The 17,599-nt window shown below is 31.0% G+C and overlaps 2 protein-coding genes and 1 pseudogene across 2 annotated transcripts; all 3 read right to left on the bottom strand.

The window, feature by feature from the left end:
- Window positions 1-3,221: 3,221 nt before the first annotated feature.
- Window positions 3,222-3,917, bottom strand: LOC143198687 (serine-arginine protein 55-like). The gene has a single exon (XM_076408047.1). It carries the CDS (start codon window positions 3,915-3,917, stop codon window positions 3,222-3,224), a length of 696 nt encoding a protein of 231 aa, XP_076264162.1.
- Window positions 3,918-6,011: 2,094 nt separating this feature from the next.
- On the bottom strand, window positions 6,012-7,300 carry LOC143198136 (serine-arginine protein 55-like). Its single transcript, XM_076407143.1, has one exon. It carries the CDS (start codon window positions 7,187-7,189, stop codon window positions 6,281-6,283), a length of 909 nt encoding a protein of 302 aa, XP_076263258.1. The 5' UTR covers window positions 7,190-7,300; the 3' UTR covers window positions 6,012-6,280.
- A 3,285-nt stretch (window positions 7,301-10,585) lies between these two features.
- Window positions 10,586-11,404, bottom strand: LOC143198686 (serine-arginine protein 55 pseudogene; annotated as a pseudogene).
- Between the last annotated feature and the right edge of the window lie 6,195 nt (window positions 11,405-17,599).

Raw genomic sequence — 17,599 nt, 5'->3', positions numbered from 1 at the left:
TTTAATATTTTCTTGGGCTCAATTATAGCGATGACGGTCCGGACTTCTATTTCATCGGTCCACGGTATTCAAAACACGATCTTCTATACCATGGTGATACTATGAGCGAAAAAGCGGATATGGGTGGATAAACATTTTTTTTTCTGATAAACTGAATCAGGCTCCGAATATCGGCCAGAAAATTCTTTTAATTATCCTGCCAAAACGTCTACTGTTGGTCTGTTAAATTAGAAAAAAATTAAATTTTATAATCTATTCCTTTTCATTCCTTCATATACTAATAGTAACTTATTAGGTTGTTTAAAATTAATGATGTAATTCGTAATTCATAAGACTCGACGACATAGGCGTTGAATTAAAAATTCAAAGAAAACAAAGCAATAATATATAAATACTCATCTGACAAAACCAATATACATAAAACAAATTTAACCCAATTTTCTACTTGGTTCAAAACCAGGCTTTCTCTTGATCATATCAAGAATGAAATGTTTTCGTATATAAGAAAATTAATTAATTCCTTTGCGTTTATGTTATGCCGAAATCTATGTACAATTCTCTTAAGACTAATAAGTTTGATCCTTTCGTTAGTCAGAAGTTAGTAAGTATCTTTTTATATTTATAACTACAGAGAAAATATATTTACCACTATATGTAATTATGGAGATATTTTTGCAGCGTCCAATATCGCTAGATATCGTCACTTTAAACTTTTTACTTATTTTAATTCCTATGCCGCGAAGTTTTATTTCGTTTCTATGGCGCTTTGTTTTTATTTTGGAAACAATTTTTAGTGTGCTTTACGTAGCGAGATAATATGAGCGGATTAGCGGATATGAGCGAGTAAAAATGATACTCTTTCTGATAAGCCGAATCAGTATCCGAATATCGGCCAGAAAATTCTTGTAAACATCCTCTCAAAAACGTCTACTGTTCGTCCGTTAAATTAGAAAACTTATTAATTTAGAGTGAATTTTCACTTGATTCTGAAACACACTAAGCTTCAGAACAATCATTAATAGATTTAATTAATTGCCATTTTAGAATCTGTTTCTTTTTATTCCTTTATATACCAATAATAACTCAGTAGCTTCTTCAAAATTGCTCAAAATTATATATATATATATATATATATATATATATATATATATATATATATATATATATATATATATTAATTTAAGTTATTACGTGAAGAAAAAAGGTAAATTAGTAAATGTAAGCAACATAGTAAGTATCCAATGATACAAGTTAGATTTTATTTTGAGTTAAGTTTTCCATGTTAATAAGATAATTAATTATTGGTAATTGTAATGGTGTCCATATGAGTTATTCTTCAAATAAAACCACAACCGGCTTGGTGGCGCAGGGGTAAAGGCCATGGGGACGGTCCCCTCCTACTGTTGCGATAGCCACGGGTTCGAATCCTGCTGCGGCATGGTCGTAAATTTATTTTTGTAATTGTTGAATATTTGTGAATGTTATAGGCAAGAATGTAAAATCCGACAAGGAAAATGATCCCAGTAACGCCAGTAACCAGTATGGGTTACTGGCCAGTCCAGATAATCCCATAGTTGGTAAAAAGAAATATATATATATATATATATATATATATATATATATATATATATATATATATATATATATAGCTTTTGGATACCACCAGAATAGGACACAGACTCAAAAATCAAAACATCTGATCTTGTGTAGTGTTGTGTAGTGAGGTGCATATAATAAAAAACACAGCAGTTACATGTATAAACTTTATTTTACCTGAGACTAACATAAGTCCTCCTAGTTATATACCTAGATATAAGTTTTCATAAAGACAAATTATAGGTTAGACGGAAGCAACCAGTAATAATGTAATAATTTAATAATAAAAAAGAGATGTACACCATAATGCACATACATAAACCAGACTTTCAGGTGACCCTATCGATGAGCAAATTTTCTCTTGTTTAAATAGTTATATAATTGCATTGGGTATATATTATTCCGTAATTTAGAAATCAAAGCAAAATGCTTTTATTGAACCTGTCCTCCTCTATAACTTCTCTGATTGAACCTTTCGTTACTAAAAAATTAGTAAGCTTTAGTTAGGATCTCTTTTATTTATAGCTACCGAGAAAATAGAGATTTGCCTTTATTGGCAATCTTTGATACATTTTTAGTGACGTCTGATATCTAGATACATATATCTACTTTACTCTTATTATTTGTTTTAATAGCTGTGCTAAGAGCCGCGAAGTTTCATCTGATTTCTCCTTGTTAATATTTTGAGCACAATTTTCAGTGTGCCCTACGTAGGGAAGAGTGTGTTTAGTTTTTTATGCGGTGTGGTGTTTAAATCATCAGTTAGTAGTTCATTAGTATAATATTAGTCGATACTACAATATAACTCTAACATATCATCGATTTTGCGAGTGTTCTGTATTCGGATGCACGCATATTAAATGAATACAGCATCGTATTCCTCCGAAGAATTATGTGACTATCCTTCAAAAATAGATTAATAACATTAAACATCCCAAAGTGACTGGATTAGGTATGAAAGAAATTTATGATCGTAACTGCATGTTTAGTTGCAAATTTATTCTAAATCAAAAGAATTCAAATATTTATTTTTTAATTTAAGACTTTAATTCTCTTCCGAAAGCAACGTTATAAATAGAATTTATTCTTTTATTCTTGGATCAACTATATGCCAGTTGTTACTCCATTAAGAGAATAACTCTAGAATGTAAACCTTTTAAGGGAAGAATTTTATAAACAAAATCATTATAATTGGTCGATAGTTCTTTGAATTTTAGGCCTGAAAACAGATCTGTTGATCAGGCTATTCAGAATATTACAAACGTTGAAATAACGACATGCATTTTTATGTTATATCATTTATATAAAAATAACTAAAAGTTGAATTAAATAAAGTTATATTTATTGAATTAACACTAAATTAATATTAATCATACATTGACTTACGGGACATTCTAACACTAAATTAACGGGTGTAATGTTAATAATAAGTATGAACATAATTCTTAAAGTAACAAATAATGAGTAAAATACACCACCGAGTACAACAAAGCATTATTTATTTATTAATTAACCTTATATACACTGCTATCCTGAAATATTTAAACGGAATGGGCGATCCATGAATGATGAGTCTTCTCAAAACTTTCCTCGGACGATTACATATTTCTAAGCCTCGATCCTGATCATTCCACGGAATTACTCTTGGCCCGAAACACGGATGTGTTTCTGTACCTGGAACGTTCTCGTTCCTCGAATTCATGACTGGACTCATTGGAATGGTCTCGTGAATGATCGCCAGATTTTTCATCTTTTCTGGGCAGATAGTGAGATCTTGAACCCGATATGCTACTCCTACTATTAATGGTCTTCCTCCTGCCTTTGGATCGTGATCTCCTAATGATTTTGTCCTCGAACAAGTGAATAGCGTTTTTCATATCCTCATACGTAGCAAACGCGACTATATCCCCATTTCTGTACTTCTTATGGGCATCAGCAAGTGTTAATTCGCCAGCCGGCCTTACATAGTCGTTTAAATCTTGCCAAGACACGTCTGTTGGTAAATTTTTAACGGAAACGCTGTAATTCGATTTATCAAGGGGATCTTGTTGGTGCCGGTGACACCTGTCGTTCACCATTCTTTCAGCTCGACCACGAGGCCTTTCACGCGTTTTCTCCACTTCTACCCTCATACCTAACAATATTTTTCCATGCAATTCATGAACAGCTTCCTCGGCGTCTCTACAGTCGTCAAAATCCACGAAACTATATCCGGATTTTATTAAAATATCTCGAATTCGTCCGAAACCTTGAAAAAAACTTACAAGATCTCTCTCCCTGGTCTCACGGGGGATTCGGCCAATGTAAATTCGGGAACTCATTGTCAACTGATTAATGATTCACAACACAAGACTGTGTCTGTTTAAGACGTTTTCGACTAAAAAACCAGTACGATACTATGAGGCTAAACTCAGAACTGAGTGTTTTTATACACCTTCAATAATAAAATAATTTAAACCAATAATATTTAATTACTGTAATACTCCTGAGTAATTGTAATACAAAGTTGTTTGTTCATTCCTTTAGATACCTGGACTAATGCACCAATCTTATTTGTTTGTTTGTACATCCCTTTCAGTACCAGTAGTTGGTTTACTACTTCTGAAAAAGTAAAACCAATAGTGTTTGTGTGCTGATCCTACTATTCTACATAATGAATTCTACAGAAGAGAAGAGACAAATGTAATATTTGTTTTGCACCTTATATAAACATATACAATAAGTTTATTATTTTTAAAATAAATTCTTACTATTAAAATACTAATGTAAATCATAATATTCAGACAGTACAAGACGGAAAGGGAACAAGGTGCATGTTGATTTAAAATAAGTACTATTTCAATAGTGTGGTTTTATTATATTTATATATATCTATATATATAATATATATATATATATATATATATATATATAAATAAATATTTATATATATATATATATATATATATATATATATATATATATATATATATATAAATATATAAATAATTATATATATAAATATATATAAATAAATATATAATAATAAAGGCTCTTTTTATAGTTATAGGAGTTTCAGGTCTTCTGAACTGATTATTTCCTTTGTCTGTGTTATAGTGATGACAGTGTCTGGTGTTCTATTTCCACGATCAAAGTTTTAAAATCTCGGTCTTGTATAGCATGGATATATTATAAAACGATTCTAAATGCCACCATCATATGCTTTCTGATAATCCAAATATCAGCTAAAAAATGTTCGCAACCGTTGTTCTAAAAACATCTGCAATTTAAAGCTAAAGAGAATCTTTAATTCATTCTGAAATACTCCAAGCTTCAGAGCAAAGCGATGCCATAGAATGATGAATTTATTAATAGATTTCACTAATTATCCTTTTACCACCTGTTCTTTTTTATCCCTTTAAATATGAACCATAACTTAGTAGCTTGTTTACCATTTCTCGAAATGATGTCACAAATAATTATTATGGAATACTGCAGTAAGTATTTAAAGTTAATAGTAAGTAATTTGTTATAATCCTTTAATCACTTTAATGATGTTTAGAAGTTTGAATAGAACATGTTAATTCTTGTAGTCTTGTAAAAAAGCTCTTGGTTTTTTGTAGTGTAGACATATTCGTTGTATGTAGATGATGAATGAATTATTGGCTTTGTTTTTACTTGTCTTCTAATTTGTTTTATAAGGTTGTAAAGATTTGATAAAATTCAGAAATAATTTACAATTGAAGACATAGTGCTTATAAAACCAAATTCAAAATAGACATGCCGATAGTGTGTGAATAAACTTAATTGAAGCGAATAATTAGGTCTTGTATAAGCAAGTTTTTAGGAACAAGAATATTCTGTGAAAAGAAATATAAATAAAACACACTTACATCATAAAACGCGGACCCCAATTTTTTACCTGATTCAAAACTATATATAATTTCTAGTTAACAGGTCAATTCAAATGTTCCAGGCCTGACACATAGATGGCGCTACTAGGAATAATTCAATATGTTTTTTAGTTAGTCCTAACACTCAAAAGAGGCGTGTATAAATTTGACAGCTGTCGGATTATTAGTTTGTGAATTATAGCATTTTGAGTGAAACAACTTTTGTTTTTGTGAAAAAAAAATGGATAAAAAGGAATTTCGCCTGTTGATAAAATATTGTTTTTTGAAGGGAAAAAACACAGTTGAAGCAAAAACTTGGCTTGATGCCGAGTTTCCGGACACTGCTCCAGGAAAATCAACTGTCAAGGATTGGTGTGCTAAGATTAGTTGTGGTGAAATGAGCACCGAAGACGGTGAACGTGGACAACATTAAAAATATCGACAAAATGACTTTGAATGACCAAGCTGTTTAGAATATGACATACATTAATATAACTAGATGCATTTTTATCTTATATAATTTAAATAAAATTCTAAAAAAAATATAGTTAAATAAAAAAATTTATTGAATAACAGTAAATTAATATTAACCGTACATTAACTCATGGAACTGACTCAAAATCAACGGGTGCTTCCTTCTCTCGCTTCATATATTTGCTATTACACAATATATAATGATGGTAAGGAGTATGACTATAACTCTTAAAGTTTAATAACAAAGAAAAAATTAACCGCCGTGTACAAGCAGATCGTTTAAATGTTGTATAACTATATTTCATTGTTATCCTCTGAAAAATCCAAACCTTTAAGCATTAGGGGTGAATTCCATTTGGACTAGGTTCGATCGATGAGTCAGGCGTCTTCTCCAAACTCTCCCCGGAAAATGACATACTTGTACTCCTTGAACTTGACCATCTCACAGAATTACTATTGGATCGAGACCTGGATTTTTTTTTGTACTCGGAATCTTCTGCATCCGCGGATTCACAGCGGGACTCAATGGAACGCTCCCGTGAATGATCCGGAGATTCTTCGCCTTTTCTAGATGAAGAGCGAGATCTGGAATGCGAACTACTACTCTTAATATCGGCACTCATCCTCTTGATCCCGCCTCTGGATCTATTTTGTGATCTATTTCTTGATCTACTTCTTGATCTACTTTTTGATTTACTCCTTGATCTACTTTTTGATCGTAATTTCTTAGCGTTTTCGTCCTCGAACAAGCGAATCCTACTTCCTTTTAAAATGGTATCGTCTAACTGTCGAATAGCGTTTTTCATACCCTCATACGTAGCAAACTCAACTATACCCGTATTTCTGTACCTCTTATGGGCATCAGCAAATGTTACTTCCCCAGCTAGCCTTAAGTAGTCCTTTAAATCTTGCCAACACACATCCGTTGATAAATTTTCAACGAAAACTCTGTAATTGGTTCTAACTGAAGGACCTCGTCGGGACCGGTGTCTCCTGTCGGACATTCCTTCGGGCCGACCACGAATTATACCACGTGCTATCTCTACATCGACTCTCATACCCAACAATCTTTTCCCGTGCAATTTACAAACGGCATCCTCGGCATCCCTATGGTCGTAAAACTGGACGAAACCATATCCAGGTTTTATTAAAACGTCTTGAATTTGTCCGAAATCCCGAAAGAATCTTTTCAGGTCTCTTTGCCTGGTCTCACGGGGGATTCTGCCAACGTAAACGCGGGAACACATTGTAAATTCACTGATACTTCACAAAACATAAAACTACGTCTACTCTAGACCCTTTCGACAAAAAAAATCAGGACAATACTATGGGCCTTGACTGGGTCCTATTATTTTTCACTACAATAATAAAATAATTGAAACCAATAATAAATAACTGACATTTTTCAAGCGACTTATTTTAATAAAAAATTGTTTGTTTATCAGCGACCTTGAAGCATGTCGTATTTTATATTTTAGTATCACGGACTAAAATATTATCCCATATGTGACCACGTACGGGGTACCACCAGCGACGTTCACTAAACGATAACAAAGATCTGGCAACCCCGAGACGTTTATCTGAGATATTATTGAAGGTTAATTTGAATCGTTGAGTGTAAATCATGTGTGCCACCATTGACTATCCAAGACACGTCTTCACCTAAATAAACGCCGCTCGTTTTTAGCTATTATTTATTGTATTTTCGATATTTTTATTCGTCAATAAATAACGGTTACTACATGTAAACAACCATTGTTTGATTGGTTTTATCCCCATTCATTTAGACATACTATATCCCTAAAATCTCATTGCGTACTATGAAATGGTTTACAATTTCTAGAGCTGATAGTGAACATTTATTTTGTGTATTATATATACATATATATATATATATATACTATAATTTTATTATTTTAGCAATAAAATATACAAAAGAAAAATAAATTCTTACTGTAAAATTTCTACTGTAAAATCTAATATTCAAATTAAAGGAAAATGAACAAGAGGCAGTATATTATTGGTTAGTTGTGCACATGCTACCTTAATAAAGTTAAATATTTCAACAAAATTTTGCTAGGTATAACGTTTTCATTATTTGCAGATTTATATATCCTTGATAAATAAATTTAGCGATATTTTTTTTGGAAAATAATTCATCGTGATACTATTAAAACAACCAATATTTTAGGACAATTAGGTAGCATGTATATTATTTTCCTGTGCAACATCACTACCCATTCTTTACACATTATTATCAAATGTACATGGTTAAACATCATATTTTTTAATAACCACTTAGAACCGTAACATCAGTATTTATTTATACAAATTTAACCTATCATATCTAGGGGTTTTGATGAGTTACATTTCACATTATCTCCTATTATCTGAGCCTTGAAAATAACTCTATGTAGTTTTGTTGGCATGTCTATCTATATAATATATTATAATGTATAGTTATTTAATATTATACATATGCGACAAAATATTAAAACTTTTTGATTGTTATTTATTTTTGAACTCGTACATTACTTTAAAATATAACAAAAATATCTGCTAATATGAATCATAAAAGGCCTCTTACTATTGTTAGAGTAGTTCCTAGCGTTCTGAATTCATTATATCCTTGATTTATATTGTGTTAACACTCTGGTCTTCTATTTCCTAGATCAAACATTGTACCACCTTTATATTTAATCTATTTAAATAATAATAACTTAATAGTTTGTTTACTATTACTTGAAGAGATGCCACAGACAATTATTAAGGAATACTGCACTAAGTACTTAAGTTAACATTAAATAATTTCTTATATTTCATTAATTAATTACCTTAATCATATTGAGAATTCATAGTAAATCATCTAAATTTTTGTAGATTAATTTTCTAATAATTTTATTTTTATTGGTAATCGTCGATATTCTATCTAATTATGTTTATTTTTTTATTAATTCTTAGTTTTATTTTACCTGTTTGCTAACTTGTTTTATATGATTGTGAAACTATGATGAAATTCAGAAAAATATAACAATTGAGGAGCTGGTGCTTCAAACAACCAATTCAAGAAATACACCAATAACATGTGAATAAGCATAATTGAATTTAACCTATTGTCACTTTGATGTTAAATTAATCCTTTCCTTGTTCTTTATATACGTTCATTGATTTTTATTAATATTTTCCAGACAAAACCATTTATTTATATTATTATAAGTTATTAAATGTAGAAAAAAGGTATATTTGTGAAGTTAAGTAACATAAGTATCCACTGAAACAAGTAAGATTTTATTTTAAGTTAAGTTTTTCAACCTTAAATTCTACTAATTGTCCTAAAACAATGGTAATCGGAATCGTATTCTGAATAAGTGTTTTTCAAACAAAAAACACATTCTTAGCTAAATATATTTTTTAACGAAGTATTAATGTGCCAATAATAAAAAACGCTATAAAAACCCAAATTAAATTGAAATGTTATTAATTTTATTTAAATGAACCAGAGCTCAACTAGTAATTTATATATTACATCTTGTTCGTTTATCTGTAGTCGTTCTTAGCGTGGCCTCCAAATTAGGGGTGTCGGCCGGCGAGAAAAATATGGATATTTTAAAAATAATGTCAATTTTTTGAACCTTTTAAATTAATTATCAAAAATTTAAAATTCAGTTCCAATTTTATATTGTTTTTATAATGTTTAACATTTTTTTTTAATGTCGAAAAATATTGGACAAAAGATGATATATATGATATATATCGGTCAAGAAATATAACAAAATATAGCAAAACGGGTAGATGATAATTGGGCCCTCTATGAGCAAATTTTTAGTTATGAGGATGTCAAATGCAATATAAATAAATCACGCGTACACCATAAAAGAGGTAACCCAATTTTAGTAGCAGAAGAATTTAAAAATACAGTGTTATCTAAATGCTTTGACAAAGAAACACACCATCGAAGGAAACAAGAACTAACCGTTTAAAAGGTAAAAATGCTCTATAATGAAAGTAAAAATACATTACTTGGATATAGAATTGTTAATTAGGTAAATTAAGGCCTCCAGGGTCATACCACTACATAAAAAAACGCTCCTAGAATTCTACTTCGTGGGTGGTGCGAAAAAGAGTTTAACGTAAATATAAAAAACAACTCTAACCTATAAATTATTGTGGATGTATAATTAACTTTAGTGTTAAATAGTGTTAAAATAAACTGTACATATTTGATAACATTTTCGTTTAATTATTTTATTCAAGCTGAACTAAAACTCAGAGTTGACCAGAGAATATCGCCGTATTGAGCGATTTTTTTGACATAATAAATTTAGATGATGAATGTTTATACTAACTTTGGATAGGCTAACTGGATGTAAATAAAAACAAAATAAAATTAAAGAATATTTATTGAATAAACATTATCTCGGTATTATTGTGCATTGGCTTATGGAACGGAAATGGAATACACTAATTTCTTCGCGTCATGTATTTGATGTTTCACCATACATATTGATGGTAATAAGAATTAATATAATTCTTAAAGTTTAATAATAACAAAAAAATAAATCATAGAGTACAAGCAGAGCGTTTAAATAATAGTTAACCATAATTACGCTGCTCTCCTCTGAAGAATCTAAACGTAATCGTTTTTAGAAACGATGAAGGTATGGACTAGATTCAATGGATGAGCGACGTTTCTTCTTAAATCTCTCCTCCGACCACGACGTACTTCTACTTCTTGACCGTTTCACGGAATTACTCTTGGATCGAGACCTGAATTTGTTTGTGTCCATGGAACGTTCTCTACCCCCGTGTTCACGGCGGGATTCATTGGAACGGCCCCGTGAATAATACCGAGATTCTTGGTCTTTTCTGGGTATAGATCTTGAACGCGATCTACTGCTCCTACTGTTAACTGTCCTCCTCCTGCTTCTGGATCGTGATCTCCTAATGATTTTGTCTTCGAATAAGCGTATTCTACGTCCTCTTAAAACGGTATCGTCGAACTCTCGAATAGCGTTTTCCATATCCTCATAAGTAGCAAATTCGACTATACCCTCATTTTTATACTTCGTGTGGGCGTCAGCAAATGTAACTTCTCCAGCAGGCTTTACGTGGTTCTTTAAATCTTGCCAAGACACGTCTGTTGGTAAATTTTTAACGGAAACTCTGTAATTTGTCCTGACCAGAGGACCTTGCCGGTGCCGGTGGCACCTGTCGGACTTTCTTTCAGCCCGACCACGAGGTCTACCGCGCACCAACTCAACTTCAACCCTTATACCCAACAATCTTTTTCCATGCAGTTCACGAACGGCATCTTCAGCGTCTCTATAGTCGTCAAACTCTACGAAGCTATATCCAGGTTTAATTAGAACGTCTCGAATTCGTCCGAATTCCCAAAAGAAACATTCAAGGTCTCTCAACCTGGTCTCACGGGGGATTTTGCCAATGTAAACGCGGGAACTCATTGTTAATTCACTAGTACCCACAAAACACAAAACTACGTCTACTCTAGACCCTTTCGACTAAAAAATTAGCACGACAATATGAAGCTTAACTCTTAGTTGCGCCTTTTTAATCTCTTTTTCTGTAATAAAATAATTTAATAAACCAATATTAATTAATTGCCATTTTACAGCCGAGTTAGTATTATACCAAGTTCTTTTTTGACCCTACAGGTACCTGGGATATTCCAATCTTGTTTGTTAAACGTTTTATAATATAGAAAATATTTATTATATATATTATTGTTTTATTATATTTACAATAAAACCTTGTTTTTATATTACTTTTTTTATATAAAAATAAATCAATAGAACTTATTTATTGAATAAAGAAAAATAAATTGTTACTTTTAAATTGCTGTTGTAACCTCTAATATTCAAACAACATGATGCACTATATGATTGGTGAGTTCACTACATGCTAACTTGAATAATATGAGTAATAAGTAGACAATCTATTTTGTTTTTTTATGACGTTTTCATTGTTTGCAGCTTTATATTTGAGACATATATTTAACAATATTATTTCTTTTTGAAAAACTATTCTCCACCATGCAGTACCCATTATTTACATACTCCGATGAACTGTACATACAAATAATATTTTTAATAATCATTGTAACTTTACCATACAGTGTTGAATAGTTATATTTTACATTATTTGCCATATAGAATATATTATAGTTTATATTCATATTTTAATTTTAATTAAAATTCGAATTACATTTGTTTCAGTAATATATGGAATACTAACAGATGATTACTGATATTAATATATGATCCTTCTAATAAAATATCCAATGCACGTTATAGATGACCACGAATATTTGTGAAATTCATATTAAACTCGCAGCGGATTTGTTCTTCTAAGTCTACCCTTCGTAAGAAAAGATTACAAAATAAAAGAGAAAAGATAACATGCAAAATCATGAAGAGTTCCACATTTTTATAAAACATTCTCCTCAGGGAGTATATTATCGATGGATGAAAGCAATATAATAAATAACTAGTGATCGATTTGTGGTTGAAATTCGATCACAAATTATTTCATTAATCATTTAATTAATCATTTTCTCTCATAATATATTAAAGTAAAATGACTAATTTAGAGAAAATATATTACTGAAACTTATTTTCACAGTATTTGCAATATAAAATCGGAAATGTATTTAATATATAACATTAATGAAAATAATAAATTTCTATATATTAAAACATAACAAGTCAATTGAAAAGCTCCCGGCCTGACATATAGATGGCGTTACTTGAATTAAATTCTTTTTTTTTCTTAGCCCTAACCCTCAAAAGATGCATGTATTAATTTGACAGCTGTCGGATTATTAGTTTGTGAATTATAACATTTTGAGTGAAGCAACTTTTGTTATTATGAAAAAAAAATGGATAAAAAGGAATTTCACGTATTGATAAAATATTGCTTTTTGAAGGGAAAAATACAGTTGAAGCAAAAACTTGGCTTGATGTCGAGTTTCTGGACACTGCCCCAGGAAAATCAACCATCAAGGATTGGTATGCAAAGTTTAGACGTGATGACATTGGCACCGAAGACGGTGAACGCTGTGGACTCCCAAAAGAGGTTGTTACCGACGAAAACATTAAAAAAATCACAAAATGATTTTAATGACTGTAAATTGAAATTGACTGAAATACCGTACACACTAAAGATATCAACTGAAAGTGTACATCATATCATTTACGAATATTTGGGTATGAGAAAGCTCTGTGCAATCATAGTCATCCGGGAGGACACGATCAACCCGCTCCAAAGTGTGGAAAACAACAGCAACAGTCGGCTGGTAATGGCGTTTGTATTTTAAGATGTGCATGGGATAATTTTCATTAACTACCTTGGTAATGGAATGACCATCAACAACGACTATTACGCAGCGTTATTGGGCCGTTTGAAGAACGAAATCGCCGAGAAAGGATCACATTTGAAGAAAAACAAAGTGCTGCTTCACCAAGAAAACGCACCGTGTCACAAGTCAGTGAAAACGATGGCAAAAATCCATGAATTGGGTTTCGAATTGCTTCCTCATCCACTCAGATCTCAAAAGAATGCTTGTTGGGAAAAAATTTTCTTCGAATGAAGAGGTAATCACCGAAACTGAGGCCTATTTTGAAGCAAAGGAAAAATCGTACTACAAAAATGGCATCGAAAAATTGGAGGATCACTATATTCACTGTGCTTATGTTTGATTAAAATATGAACCTCTTCCTATTAAAATATTTTGGTAAAATATTTTCTTTACGTCCTAGAGCATGATTAAGTCTCAATTGAACCTTTTGCTGACTTCTATATATCTTTTACATATAGATATAAGTTATAATAAGTTCTCGCATTCTCGCATATGCTAATATGAGAAGGTTCATACAAACAGAGAAACAAAGAAAGAAAGACATATTGGATGTATGTAAGATAATAACTTTTTGAATAATGCATATTCCTAGAGTATGATAAAGCTCTTTTGTTTCAAGTTGTTTTAATCAGTTCCTTAAGTCCATTGTGATAACAATAGATCAATTTTTTACCTAGTGATATAAAATCCAGCACCTCATTTATAGTTTTACTTAAGAAAACAGTGAAGTAATATAAAAACAAAGTTAATTTTTACAGCTAGTTATATTTTACTGGAAAATGGCAGAAAACTTTTCCCAAATGCACCATACATTCTTAATTAAGAAAATATTTCGAATATCCAACGAGCAGGAGGCGTAAACAACCCACAAAACATTATAAAACAAATTTTCATATTCAGTTCAATGTTCATTATCTTTTAATTAAGATAATAAATGGGGCTATTCAACACATTACATTATATCTAAGAGCCGCATAGAACTAAACAAGCAAAGATTAGGAATACTGGGCCCCAAACATTTTGGTATAATTATTTAAAAGTGAACAGCCGCTTAAACTTTACGAAACTGTTTTTAATTAATTGAAATGATAGGTTATAAACGGAAAACGTCCATTAAAAAAATTACATAATATTTCATTAAAATTAAACAATAACGAAAGAGGTAACTTTTGTTTTCATTTAAGCACGTCACAGAAATTATCTATTTTACGTTATTATTACAATTTAGCAAATATTAAGATTTTGTCATCATAATATTGACTGTGGCGAAAGTTTCAAGACGATAGATATAACGATATTATATCTGATACTGAACGAAAGAGCAATTAAACCGGGTGTTAGGAGAGTTCTTGCTCTTGAAGTAAAAGGATTACGTTACGCAACAGAAAGTCTTCGATGTGTATATCGAGATCGATAATTGCAGAAGAAAGTGGTGTGGAATGGAACTAGTTCCGGCTCTGAAAATATTAACAAGAAAAGGAAATGCCTCGCCTAGTGCTTATGTACTGTGGTAAATTAATTATGTTAGGTTAAAAAACAAAACACCATTAGTAATTTATATTGAAATTGTCACTTGTCATCAACATAACCTTCAGATGTAAACAAATTTGTCCAAGCATCTATATACTGATGTTTTAACATTTATTTTATTTATTGAATTTGAAGAAATCTATACAGAGAGCTAGATAGAATATATTTAAAATACGAAATACAAAATATTTTTAAGATTGCATTTTAACTGTTTTTAAGAATTAATCCAGCCCAGCCTGTTTAAACGGCAAAAAACATATTCCTTTCATGGACTAGAAGTCATCGGAAGAAGGCGGGCACACACGTGTGCTATATTGTATGAACGCATTTTTGCTTCTATCGTTTAGGAAACTGATTAAGTCTAACTCAATTTTTGATATGGATGAATCAACCTTAATTAATTTCCGCGAACAGGGAAAAGCAATAAAATCGTCTATCTTTACTAGTATTGCTAATACTGATACTCTCTGACACTACTTCTTATTTTTTGTAATTTGCAAAATTAAAGACAAGAATTGTAGGATTTTGAATACTCTCATCTGTTGTGATGTTTCCTGGCAGCCAACGCATATTGTACCTAAAATTGTATCATAACGTCAATACGTCTTCATTTATTTTAGGCAGCAGTTTGAGAAACTTATTAAATCTTTCTAAACTACATTTTAGTTGTGGTGTAATAACAGTAATATGACTCAAACTGCAATCCTGTAGTTTAGCTAATCTGGATCTTATAGGCACTAAAGTAAGAAGAAGTTTATCACAGTAACAATTGTTGCCCTCAACGTAATCTAAACCTGTAACAATTAATTTCAATACGATAAATTCCGATCGGTATTATTAACACTTAATAAAATCGCTAATTGTGTTTATGTTCAAATGTATCTTGAAGCAATAAGTATTTGAAATACTAACTACAAAATATCTCAGCGTCAGATATTTGAAATACTACATATTACATGTTTAAGAAATAATTGAATTATAAATGCCAAATGTGTATATATATATATTTCAATTGCGTAATGGATTTACATTTTTTAAATTAATCTCCTAGAACGTCAACAACCTGCCGTGGGCAATAAGTATTATTATATGATTTCAGTTATATAGCTATCCTGGCATGTAGAAGATCACTTCAGTAAGTGATATACAGTGCAACTTCTAAAATTCATCTAAATGTTATTCTAGATATTATTATTAACTTATTTATTAACTAACTTATTCTAAAAACTATTCTAGCTTATTCTTAGATTATTAAATCTCACTCTATATGTCTATTAATCAGTTTGTATGGTAGTTTGCGTTTGAATCTACGCACTTCACTGTAATCGCGCACATTTAACTGTTTGACGAGTGAATTGGAATGCACTAATAGTCTTTCAGAGTACTTCGCATTAATACTCCGAATCACACTCGTTATGGGTTCTATGGGGATATCGCGCTGAATCAATTTATTGGACACGTAATATGAGGCGTCGACGATGACTCGTAACTCTTTATTCCGGAACCTCTGGAGGATATCTATGTTAAATTTGCTAGTGGTACCCCACATAATAATACCATAGGTCCAAACTGATGGTCTGCAATAATATTTCTCTCCTCTGCGATTATTTTGAGTCTCTTAATGTATAATTTCTCGAATAGTTTAGAGATAACAGGTAACAGGCTTATAGAACGATAAGAGGAAAGAAATTACATGTAATTTAAATACTATCCTACTGGCTTGGTTGGCGCAGTGATAAAGGCTTTCCATATAAATAGGATTTGGTCAAATACCGACAAAGAAAATGATCCCAGTCATGCCAGTATTCAGGCTGGGTAAAACCGGATGTCTTCTGGGATGATTTCTAAATTGGTCACTCGCCAGTCGGTAGGCTTAATGCCGAAGACCGTAGTTCGGAGCCCATGATAAACAGTAGGTCCAATCTAAATAAATCTTTGTTGGTAGAAAGGAGTCTTTAAAATATAAAAAAAATTAAATCAAATATTGTTAATATTTATTTTAAGCATTGCAATTCTGGTGAACAGATAAGAAAAAAATCTAGTGGTAAAAACTGAGCAACTGTTAAATCACCTAACCTAACTTAAATTAGATGGTTTTAACATTTCTATACATAAAATACATTTTTTACTTTTGTCGTTTAATTTCAACAAATCTGCTGCCAAAACCCATGAGACGCTTTAATTTTGATTTCAACAATTTAAAAATAGTGATTTTGATGTCAATGACAAAGAAAAGCTTGAAAGATTACAAAAGTTGGCTTATTGGGCAAAAACCCAATTAAAATTCTCAAAAAACTTTTAGGCAGCGTTGCTGAATTAGGGTTATTCGCCGTTGAGAAAAATATCAATATATCCATAAACCAATATTTTAAAAAATATCTGAAATGTCTAATTGAAAATATCTATCTAAATATCATTTCATAAAAGATATATTCGAACGGCTTTTGAAAAATATTTATTATAAATATAAATCTATATCTACTTATATATATATATATATATATATATATATATATATATATATATATATATATATATATATGCACCCCTGTGCTGAATATATTTTTTCCAGCAGTTTACATGCGATGGAAAAGTTTCAAAATGTGGGAAAATAGACACTACACGAATTGATTAAAATGAATGCCCTTTCGAACGGTTTCAACATCACGGTTTCATTACTTATAGTATTGTGGTTAGCTATGAATACTATTATGTATGTGTATCCGCTACAGGTTGAGAAGCGTCATCTTTA

The sequence above is a fragment of the Rhynchophorus ferrugineus genome, unplaced genomic scaffold (assembly GCF_030347505.1).
Source record: "Rhynchophorus ferrugineus isolate W39M unplaced genomic scaffold, kcgeb_rfMv2 rfM6, whole genome shotgun sequence".
Classification (NCBI taxonomy): Eukaryota; Metazoa; Arthropoda; class Insecta; order Coleoptera; family Curculionidae; genus Rhynchophorus; species Rhynchophorus ferrugineus.
The sequence above is the reverse complement of the archived record's forward strand: the minus strand, read 5'-3'. Positions and strand labels throughout refer to the sequence as shown.

Coding starts and splice junctions, on each gene's coding strand:
- LOC143198687 (XM_076408047.1), bottom strand. CDS start 3,917: ATGAGTTCCCGAATTTACATTGGCCGAATCCCCCGTGAGACCAGGGAG.
- LOC143198136 (XM_076407143.1), bottom strand. CDS start 7,189: ATGTGTTCCCGCGTTTACGTTGGCAGAATCCCCCGTGAGACCAGGCAA.